General features: G+C 38.0%; 1 protein-coding gene across 1 annotated transcript in view; it reads right to left on the bottom strand.

The window, feature by feature from the left end:
• NDUFS4 (NADH:ubiquinone oxidoreductase subunit S4) overlaps window positions 1-12,237 on the bottom strand; it is an 80,133-nt gene that overhangs the window by 43,758 nt on the left and 24,138 nt on the right. Inside the window, exon 2 of the mRNA XM_054575337.1 lies at window positions 2,813-2,891. Within this exon, the coding sequence (XP_054431312.1) occupies window positions 2,813-2,891 (79 nt within the window). The remainder of the gene's footprint in view (window positions 1-2,812; window positions 2,892-12,237) is intronic.

The raw sequence follows: 12,237 nt of genomic DNA, 5'->3' as shown, positions 1-12,237 counted from the left end.
CGTCTGCCATATACTGAAGACTGAATCACCACAGTCTGTCTGTCGTCTGTTACTCCTTTTTTCAATTAAAAGGTGCTCCGTGATGGAAGTGGCCGGGCTCAGTCTGCACAGCAGCTCAGCACCCCCCCGCCCCGTGCCCCGCGACAGAGGGGGACACCGGTATGCGCAGCAGAGGCGTTCTGTGCACGTTCCTGTTTTGCACGTGGAAAATAAAAGGACGGCATGCAGGGTATTTTTAAATATCAATAATTGTTGCTGCTTCCCCAAGGATGCTAAGTGAAACCGGCTTCCGCAGCGCCTCTGGGTGCCTGTGAGAGCTCTAACTCTGCAGGCCTCACCCAGGGTCCCGGGCCTCCCGCCGAGGCCACTCTGAGGAGCGCTGTCTTGGGGAAGGCTTGCTAGTTTCCCTCATGCTCCCAATCCCCGTCCTCCCAAAAACCTAGCTTTTATCTAGTTCCTGACTTACTGGTCCCCCACATAAGATTTCTCATGAATAACAGGTTAAACAATTTTTTAAATGAAAAACAGAGTCAGTAATATAACTAAGTAACATCTAAAGTTATCTTTTGGCTTTACATTCCAAGGATCTGAAATAAACACTAAAATTGGTCGCCAACTAAGACCTGGACTTTAAGAGGCATCACCTGTATTAATTTTTAAAATACATTATATAAGACATCCAATAGAAAGCATGAGAATGGCTAATTCCCTTACTGCACAATTAAGACTCTAGATTCCATTCAATTTCAGGTACAAATGTAACAGTAATCTAGTGCTGAGTGGTTAATAAAAATGGTATCCTAAAATAATAAGTTGGTTTGTAGAATATAATAATGACATTAAAATGCTGTTTCTACATCTTTTAAAGTACTTGTAAGATCTTCACATTTGAAATATTTTCATCATTCATATTGATACATATTTTTAGAATCATTTTGTTTTTTCAAAATGCACACAGAATCCATGCCAACTGCCCAGTATTTCTGTAAGACCCTTGAGATCCCGGTCTTGCCCTTACGCTGCTACTGGGCACCCATCTGATAGTGGGAAGCAATGGAAGGCCTGGAGCCCCTCGCAGCATTATGCTCTGGGATGGTTATTTAATGTTTTTAATACAAACCTAAATGAATAGCTGTGAGTTTCAGTTATCCATATTACATATCACTTCAACAACTGTGAATAATTATACATAAGACTTCCATTGATTTAGCTGAAATACCATACATACATTTTGATTAACACATACTTCAAGGAAGAAATAACAGCTAGAGAAAACTTACACAGGGCAACAGAATTCATTAAAGTATGCAACTGATTTTGTGCAACAATTAAAAACACAAACCCAAAGCAGGCTGCACGCCTCTCTGGCGTGCCCCACAGCACCTGGCTCAGCGCGACGGCCTGCTGTCCCACTCACGTGCTCTCCAAACGAGAGAGGACAGAACTTAGGAGCAGGACTAGAAAACTACAGAATCTGAGAGCCTCATAGAGCGCAAACCCCGTAATACCGGAACAAGAGGGCAAGCTCTTGGGGCTTAGAGGAGACGGGCACTGGGAAAACGAACAGAGCGTCCTCACTAATTGCTGAACACATGGCCTGCGTGAATCCTCCTCCCTCCCGCTTCCCCCCAACACCCCCCCGCAATTCTTCTCTGCCTGAGGGAACAAGTGATATTCCATGAGCACCTGAAGAACAAGCGGACGGTCCTGAATGAAAAACCAGGGGACTGGCAATGGGCAGCTAGGCCGAGCGAACCGGACTTCATGTGCCCTGAGGCAGGGCACAGGGCAGCGGCATGGCAGGGGGGCGCAGCGGCAGACAGTGGTGCCAGCTGAACCCCGAGAGGGAGGCCTCAAAGGCCACGCCAGGTCAGGGCCAAAGGCTTTGTCATAAGAGGATGACAGAACCAGCATTTTAATAAGACTATTTTGGTTATTCTGTGGTTTTAAAATTAAAATCAACCAGCCTTAAGTTAATAATGTGAGATTTCCCTATCTGTTTACTTATCTATTTATTTTCCTGTTTAGACCTTTAATGGTGTAAGCAGAAACTTAAGTGTGATCTATTATTTAAAGTATGCTCACAGGCTCCAGTGATAAAAGCATATACAACCATTAGAAAGGTAGTATATATTTGATAAAAATGAAAGTGCAATTACACATTTTTACTGGAAGTCTCAGAACATTTATAAACTTTATGTTATTATACAGTGTAAGTATAAATAACAAGTCGCATCTAAAGTAACACCACATATTGAAAAGTTTTGTAAGTTCTGGTCACCAAAATTCTATCTGCTGTGATTAACAGAAGAATGTTATTCATTTGTTGCAAGTTGTAATCTCTCATGTGTAATGCAGAAATGGGATGTGTACAAATAGTCACGAGAACAACTGATTGCAGAAAAATCCAATATACTTAATTTTAGATAGTAATGGTACCTTACAACTTAATTAAATAGGAGTATAACTGAGAAACTAAAAAATAAGTCATGCATTACAAAAAATAAAAATATTTTAATGGCTATTTATAAACACCACAAAAAAGGGCCTTCCCAGTTGTAGTAGAAGGGACTGTCTTTCGTAATTCTAACTGCTCAATATTTGTATGACAATATTTGTTTATAATGCTTAACACAAATTATCTTTATCTTTTTGCAACAAATATATCTTAAAGTTTTAAAAATTTGTATGATCCAGAGTGTCAAACTCAAATCACTTCCCTAGAAGAACCCAAAACACCACTCAGAAAACCTATTGTACAAAAATAACCCTGACAGCAGAATCCTAGCAGCGTATATAAGAAAATTCTTACCAGTTTTTCATCAACTGTGATGAGCTGTGCGTCTCGAGTTTGATCCTGTGCCAGCCTCCACGTGGAAGTACTCAATGACCTGCAGTGCAAAATTTTAAATTTAAAAGCAATCCATGCAATGAGAAAAGAGAGACAGACAAATACTACACAGACAAGCTACTTTGACACTGTTGGTCTTATAAAACAAAAAGAACAGAAAGAAAGAGAAGAGGGCACCAAAGTCCTCCCCCGCCCCAGCAGGCTCTGTCTGAGAGCGGGGTCAGACTCAGCTGACAGCTCCGCGCTGGCCGCAGGGTCTGCCAGCCTGCAGGCGCTAGGCCACCCACCAGTGCCAAGGACTGTGCTGTGCCTGGGAGTGGGCAGCTGGCTCGCACGACAGGGAAGAAAAAGGCAAAGCTTTAGCAACTCTTCTGGAATGCCGATCCCTGGGTGATGGCATCAGAATGAGAAAGAAAAATCCCAATCATATTCTTAACGGCCTAAAGTAAAAGTTACAGAATTCAATGTTAACAAAAAAGTTCCTTCACGCTATTTCAAAACAAAAGTAGTTTAAATAGGAATGATTTGTATGATCCTTTTAATTAATGTGATCAGTTTAGTCCTGACTCCCATTCACAGAACTGAAATTCTTACTAGTTAAAAATAGAATATTAAATCAGAAGTAAAAGAGGCACAGAATCTAGCTCTTTTATATTAGCATCTTCCTACACTCATCCTAAGAAATTACTTAAAGCTAGCAGACTTTTCTTTTTACTTCATGTATACATTCTATTCTCTACTAATGAATGTCATAGCTATCACTGTAACAATTTACATTTTAGAGTTTTCCAAAATATTTTAAGCAATTCTGTGTACACTTCTCTTTTGAAAGTTAGTATATACAATTATGACTCAAATTTCCAAACCAACTTAATATATAGTATTCAGTTATGCAATATAACCCCTATCATTACTTTGATGCAATATAATCACCAATAACTGATAAAAAATTTCATGTCAAAGGTTCAACTTTCAATAGCTGTGATATATAGTTGTCCTCTCCTTATTGACAATTTTCCTTTCTGCAGTTTCAGTTATCAGTGGTCAATATAGTGGTTCAAAAATATGAAATGGAAAATTCCAGAAACAAACAATATCTAACTTTTAAAGCACGTGCCATTCTGAGCAGCACGACGAAATCCAGCCCCGTCCAGCCCCGTCCAGCGCAGGACTCAGATCGCCCGCCTGCTCAGCGTGTGCCCCTCCCCAGTCTCGCCACGGGCGCTGTGAGAGAAGGGCGAGTCCAGGACAGCAAGGCAGCCTGAGACAGAGAGGGGGGCCAAGCTCACCAACTTTTATTTCAGTGTATAGTAATCATGGTTCTATTTGTTATTGTTAATTTCTTACTTTGCCTAATTTATAAATTAAGACTTTATCACAGGTATGTACTGATAGCAAAAATCAGGGAAGTCTCAGAATGTATCCTCTGTGGGTAGGAGGGGGGTTACTGTATGCAGCTTTATAGAAAACATGCTTACTAATAAGGTAACAACGATAATTCATAATACAAAAGGCTTTTTTGCTTCATGAACACATTTTTTTAATGTCACTTATTTCCCAAAATTAGTATAGTTCTCTAACACTGCAGATACACTGCTCAGAAGTTTATCTACACAAAATATACCTACATAAAAATTACTTTATTTATACAGAGAGTTAAAATACCTGTTCAGGTTGTTATAATATTTAAAAAGTAAAATTAGCATCTGTTTACTAATGAATACAGATTAGTCATTCCTACATGTACACTCAACTTTCTAAAGTTACAATACATTGCCCAGTAAAATATGGTCATTAATATTTTGACAATGTTTGCTTTTGGGTACCCATTTTTGAGAAGCTCGGAAGCTATTTGCCTCGGGAGCTTACCCTCGGTCCGCTCATCTGCTTTGTTAGCTGGCCCGTTCCCGTTCCCAGGTCTCTTAAGTGCCAACATTAATTCCACGCCCATGGGATAAACTCGGAGGGTTGTGATTGTTATTGTCCATTATCCTTATTACAGCACACAAGCCATTTATAACATTTACTTTTTTCTGTCAGGTTTCCTGTAAGAAAATGAGATATCCTGGAAATGGATATCAAGGGATCTTATTTCTAACTCTGGTTTTACTCCTTACTAGTTGTGTCTATGAACAAATCACTTAACCTCTCTGCATCTCAATTTCACTCTGTAAATTTGTAAAATGAGAACTTGTTGCTCTAAAATTTCATCTAGTGATGAGTTTGTAATTCTAATAAGTGGAATTGAGTATAGTTCTAGTTTAATAATCCCCAATGGAAATGCTACATGCTAATTTCTCAACTCATAATCTGTTTTTCTTTAAAAATATAAGGAGTTAAAACTTTCAAAAACATATATACCACATCTGTTTATCCATTCATCTGCTAGACATTCATGTGCAGGTTTTTGTGAGGACGTTTGCAACTCATTTGGGTAAATCCCTAAGAACACAATTACGGGACTGTATGTTCTAACGAACAAAATGAACTAACAAGCAAAATAGAGACAGACTCAGAGAGAGCAGGCTGTCAGCTGGATGGGGCCGGGGGAGGGGCTGGGGGCGTGGAGGGATTGAGCCAGAAAAGAAAAAGAGAGAAAAACCTCCTGGACAGGGACAACAGTGTGGTGACTGCTGGCCGAGCAGCGGGGGCAGGTGGAGGAGGATGCGGGGGAGGGGATGGTGCCTGGTGACCGGCTTGGGGCGGTGAACACACAATACAGAGGATGTGCTGTGGACCTGTGACCCGAAACCTGTATAATTCTGTTAACCAGTGTCATCCCAATAAATGCAATGAAAAGGGGAGAAAAGACTGTTTAGCTTTGTATGAAACTGACAAACTGTCTTCAAACGTGGATGTACCGTTTTGCACCTTCACCAGCATGCACGAGACTTACTGTTCCCCCGTTCCCACTGGGGTTCAGTGCGCTGCTGCTGGGCATTTTACCTATTTTAATAGCTGTGTAGTGGCATCTCAAGATTGTTTTAATTTCCAATTCCCTGATGGCATCTGATGTCAAGGTACCTTTTCATGTGCTTACTTGCCATCCAAATAGGTTCTTTGGTGAGGTGTCTGTTCAGACCTTTTGCCTATTTTTTTAAATTGTTTGTTTTCTCATTGTTGAATTTTAAGAGTTCTTTGTATACTGTGGATATAAGTTCTTTATCAGATATGTGTTTTGCAAAGTTTTTCTCTGCATGTCTCTTCATTCTCTTCAGTGTCTTTACTGAGGAAAAGCGTATAATTTCAATAAAGTCCAACTCATCTATTTTTACTTTCATGGATCATGCTTTTGGTGCTATATCTAAAAACTCAGCACCAAACCAAAGTCACCTAAATTTCCTTTTATGTCATCTTCCAGAAGTCTGATAGTTTTGCTTCTTACATTTAGGCCTATCATCCATTTTGAGTTAATTTTTGTGAAGGTCAGTGTATAGATTCTTTTTTCTTTTTTGCACGTGGATAAGTTTCAGTTCCATGTGTTGAAAAGGTTACCTTTCCTCCAGTGGACTGCCTCTGTCGCTTTCCCAGACATCAGCTGACTGCACTAACGTGTCTACTCCCGGGCTACCAGTCCTGCCCACCGGCCTGCCCGTCTGCTCCTTCACCCACGCCACACTGCCCGATTCCTGCGGCACTAAGTGCAGAAGCTGGCCTCAGTCCTCTGGCTTTGTTACTCTTCTTCGCTATAATATGGAATATTTTGGGTCTTTAGATTGTCTACATAAACTTAGAATAGTTTCTTAATATCCACAAAGTAGCTTGCAAAGGTTTTGACAGGGGTTCCATTGAATCTATGGATCAAGCTGAGAGGAAGCGACATCTTAATACTGAGTCTTCCTATTCACGTGCATTTACTAGGGTCTTTTTTATTTCTTTCATCCGACTCTTCTAGTTTTCCTTATATACATCTTGAAAATACTGTTTTTAATACTTCAAATATACTTTTCAAAAAGCCCTTAATGGTGAAAAAATAAAAAAGAAACCATTTGCACTGGAAAATAGTATTTGAATAAAAGTAATATTACTGTCTCAGAGTTTTGACACTATTCTCTCCCTTTGAAGCAAATTAACCTTATCAACTAAGAATAGCAAAATTCCCATAGCATGATAGCAGTTTGAAAACATGGCTCCAATTTATATTGTGCTTTAAATGGTAGTGGTGGGGGGGGGGGGGGAACATGGCTCTAAATTTTTTGACACTCCTCCCTCCCACCAAGAACTTGGGGTCCACGTTCCCTACTCCTAAAATCTGAGCTCAGTGACTGCTTGATTGGTAACAAAAGTGAGGCAATGCATGTTCCCTGGCTCAGGCCCTAACAAACTAGCAGCCTCCACTTCCTGTCTCTGAGAACACTGTTTCCTGGGGTGTTCACTCTTGTAAATCAGCCACTGTATTAGGAGGATATCGAAAGTGCCCCCCACCCCACAAGAGAACCACTTGAAGAGGAATCAGTATCTGCAACCTCTTTGCCAGCCAGGTGAGTGAGCTGTTGGACCTGTTTCACAAGCCCCTCCGCCCCACCTGAGGCCACCCCAGCAGACACCACGGGGGACAGAAATGAGCTTCCCTGCCAAACCCCACCCACAACGCCCATTTGTGAGTAAAATAAATAACTGCTATTTTAAGCAAATGAGTATTGGGGTAGTTCGTGTCTAACTAGAGACAGTAAAAGCATTCCTATAAATAACTGAATATGGCTTTATAAATATTAAAATTGAACCAGTTACAGCCCTGACTCACGTGGCTCAGTGGACTGAGTGCCAGCCTGCAAACCGAAAGGTCGCTGGTTTGATTCCCAGTCACAGTACATGCCTGGCTTGCAAAGGTCACCAGCTGGGGGCGTGCGAGAGGCAACCATACCTGTGTTTCTCTCCCTGGATTTCTCTCTCTCTTCCTCTCTGTCTCCAAAAAAAAAACAACAACAACAAAAAAAAACCCCCCCAAAAAACCCTCCAAAAAACCAATAAGTTAAAAAAAAAAAGTGAACCAGTTACTTCAAAGGACCAGAAATGATTTGCTGGATTTCTAACAAAGTAGAATTGCTAATTCTATGGAAATTATTAAGGAATCAATGAGCTCTTGGCCTTTTAGTTAAAGCCAATTATGTTTGTTAATTTACTGCAAACTGAATTAACTCAAATTCACATTAAATCAGAAAATGCCCAGTTCCATACTAAACCATAAGAAAATACTACTAAGAGTTCTGAAATAATAAACTATATATGGTTTCCATGTCACAATTATTATTTCAATTTTAAAATATGTTGATATTCAGGTCAATCACCTTCAAATTCATCTTGAAGCTTTTCGATATCTTGAGACACTAGAGAAAATTTAAATTGTCTTCAAAATACTGTACTCACTAGGAAGAAGCAAGGAAGAACTAACTTCATAGAACAAAGATGAGGGGTCAAGGGCCTATTTAATATTCTGGAAATTATGTGACATAAAAGGAAAGGAATAGATCCTATAAATGCTTTAGTTAAGTTCAGTGGAAATAACGGTGAAGATACTTTACAATCTCTTCACAAATAAGTTCTTTGATTCTGACTGATTTATTGTTATAATTTCTAATCTTTAGGCATAGTACTTAACATTAACTTCAAATGTTCAACAGGCTGTGTTAAGTAAAAAGGAACAGTGTGCTGCTCACAGATGTCCTTTATGCCGTTCTTCAGGGCCAGGTGGGCCTTGTGGCAGGACTGGAGAGCAACTGGGCCCCTGGACACAACTCACGCCAAAACCCTGAACTAATCCTCCAAGCGTCACCCGACAGACTAAGGAAAGATTTGTGCAAGAGGGATAAGGGTGATCATGCCACATACCGGACTTGGAAATGACACTGAGGCGCAATGAGGAGGAGGATGTGGGCCAGGTTTCCGAGGGTGGGGACAAAGAAACTGCAGGGCATGATGGAAAATGTCAAGTAAAGGAGAAGAAAACTACATCCAAGTTTATGGCACCAGGTTATCAAAATAAACATAAAGAAGTTGAAAATAAAGGGATAAGAAATACACATGTCCTGGTAATGATGTATATTATATATAATATATATCATTATATATAATATTATATATATTCTAAGTTATATATAATATTAGTATATTATAAAACTAAGTATATGAAAAGCTCACATTTAGGAAGGTTAAATTATTGAGCTGTTCTGGCCACTAAAGAATAATCCTACTGGTTTGGAATGGAATTGAGTTGCTTGTTCTTTCATTTGTCTTGTGCATAAGTGGAAGCACATTTACAACAGAGATGCCAGTTATTAATCTATAAATTAATTACAGTAATAATTTCAAGTGAATTTTTATACAACGAAATGGTTGTCACAGGGAACAAAAATTCACAAAATAACTAAGAAAATTGGAAAACAACCATGAGGTACGATTTGCCTTGCCAGCTAATATAATACAGTGACTAAAATATAGTATTAGCACAATCACAGGATCACAGGTCAAATAAATAGCACAGGTCAGAATACAAAACCAGACTCTGCAGGTCTGTAAATGCATTATATAATAGAACTGCACCTCCAAATCAGTGGTGAAAGGCCATTCAACATGTAATACTCAGACAACTGGCTATCCTTTCAAAAATGGTTAAATCCTCATAAAATATCTACATCATACACCACAAAATTCTAAATGGATTACTATTCACAAACACATTATACTGTGTGTGTAAATCAGTGGAATAAAATATAAGAATTTTTATAAGTTTTAGAAAAAATATTTTCTTAATCAAGACACCATACCCACAAACTGAAAGAAAAATAATTTCTGAACAACAAAAATCACTATAAACCAAATTAGGAAATATAACAGGTAATAAGTACCACGCACAGTAGATAGAAGATGAATATCTAGAATATATAAAGAACTCTTAGAAACCAAGACAAAGATCACCCAAAAAAGGGAAAAGAGCAGATATAAATAAACGCAGGTAGATATTAATACCAGCTATATCAACAATCACTCTGAATGACAATGGTCATTTGCCAACTGAAGGGAGCCAGGACATTTTAAATATAAAGACAGATTAAAAGTAGAGAAAGGCGTATACCAGGCTAATAGTAATCAAATGTTACTGCAGCAGTTATATTATTTTCAAACAAAGTGGACTTCAAAACAAAAGAAAAAAATATCAGGAATAAAGAGCAGCATTTCATCAAGAAAAAGGGGTCAATTTTCCAGGAAGACATCAGCAATCCTTGAGTTACATAAGACAAACAGGAGAACGTTAAACCATGTGAGGCCAAACCTGACAGAGAGCAGGGAGAGACAAACAAACCCATCATCAGAGCTGGAGACCGCAACCCCCTTGGAACGGTGACTGACAGAGCCAGCAGGCAGAACGTCAACACGGGGACACAGCCCAACTGGACAGCTCCATCAATTAACCGGATTTAACTGACATTTACGGAATACCTCATCCGACAACAGCGGAATACAGACTCTTCTCAAGTGCACATGGGACATTCACCAAGACAGGCCACATCCCGGGCTACAAAAACACACCTTAACAATTTAAAAGACTAGAAATCACACAATGTACGCTCCCAGTCAACAGGGGAATTAAACAAGAAATCAATAACAGAAAATTGGGAGATTCACAATTATTTGAAGACTTAATAACATACTTCTAAATAACTTATGGTCCAAACAGAAGCCTCAAGAAAAATTAAAAAATATTTTGTACTAAATGTATTTTGAAAATAAAAATACAACTTTTAAAAATTTGTGAGATACAGCAAATACATAGCACTTAGAAATTTATGGCATTAAATACACATTAGAAAAGAGAAGTCCAAGATCAATTATCTAAATTTCCATCATGGGAACTACAGAAAAGAGCAATATAAACCTAAGTCAAACAAGAAAAAATAAAAATTATAGCAGAAGTAAAGTTGTAAACAGAAGACTAGTAAGGAAAAAAAAAATCAACCAAAACAAAAATTATTCTTTGAAAATATAGTTGGGTTGATAAATCTCTGGACAGGCAAAGAGAAAAGAAACAAAATTACCAACCACTATCCAACATGAGAAAGGTGTCAGCACTCTGACAACATGGACATACACGGTTAATAAACAAATACCACGAAAAACTAACTGTGCCCACAAATGTGATAATTTAGATGAAATGAATTATTTGGAAACCACAAACTACCAAAACTCACACAAGGAGAAATAATCTGAATAGGCCTACAGGTATCAAAGAACTTGAATCAATAATTAATAATCTTCCAAAAAAGAAAGCACCAGGCCCAAGTGGATTCCTGGTGAATTCTACCAAACATTTAAGAGAAATCATGGTAATTTTCTACAATCTCTTCTAGCAATACAAGATGTCCTTTGTCCATGGAACCAGAATTACTTTAATACCAAACCAGATAAAGATATTTTTTAAAAAAGGAAAACTGCAAATCAGTATCTCCTATGAACATAGATGCAAAAATCCTCAACAAAATTTTAGCACATCAAATCCAACAATGTATAAAAACATTTATATACCATGACCAAATGGGATTTATTCCAGGTATCCAAGGCTGGATCAGTATTCAAAAATCAATTAATGTAATCCACATCAACAGGTGAAAGAGGAAAAATAACAAGATCATATTAATCACCACATAAAAGGCATTTAAGAAAATCTAATGCCCATTCATATTAAAAACTCTCAGCAAACTAGGAATGGGGGGGAACTTCCATAAATGGATAAAGAACACATATATAAAATCTACAACTAACAAAAATAATGGTGAGTAACTAGATGCTTCCTCAAAGACTGGAAAACAGGCTATTCCTACTCAAGATTTTATTGGAAGTCCTAGGTAATGCAATAAGACAAGAAAATAAAATGAAAAGTATACATATTAGAAAAGAAAATATAAAACTGTCCTACTCTGCAGATGACATTATTGTATGCAGAAAAATCCAAAAGCTCCTACAACTAAAAAGTAATTATAATAAAAGCAATTATAATTTGCAGATTATAAGGTTAACTACAAAAGTCAACTGCCAGGAGGATGTAATGTACAGCATAGGCAAAATAGTTAGTATTATCATAATAACTTTGTATGTTAACAGATAGTTACTAGACTTATTATGGTAATCACATCGTATGAATATAAATGTGTAATTACTATGTTGTACACCTAAAATTAAAAAGACTGCATGTCAACTATACTTTAAAAAAAAATATAAAGGTAAACCTGAGGATATGCTTTTGAGCAAGCATGTATATTACCCACATCAATGTTATGACACACAGATTTGCATGAATGTTAATAAACCCAAATTTATGAAACATGAAAATAATCAACTGCTTTCCCATATAACCAGCAATGAATAACTGGCATTTGATGTTAAATATGAAT

This window comes from Pteronotus mesoamericanus, unplaced genomic scaffold (assembly GCF_021234165.1).
Source record: "Pteronotus mesoamericanus isolate MK-2021 breed Mesoamerican mustached bat unplaced genomic scaffold, CSHL_Meso_final contig_29, whole genome shotgun sequence".
Taxonomy (NCBI): domain Eukaryota; kingdom Metazoa; phylum Chordata; class Mammalia; order Chiroptera; family Mormoopidae; genus Pteronotus; species Pteronotus mesoamericanus.
This window is presented reverse-complemented; position numbering and strand designations above follow the sequence as displayed.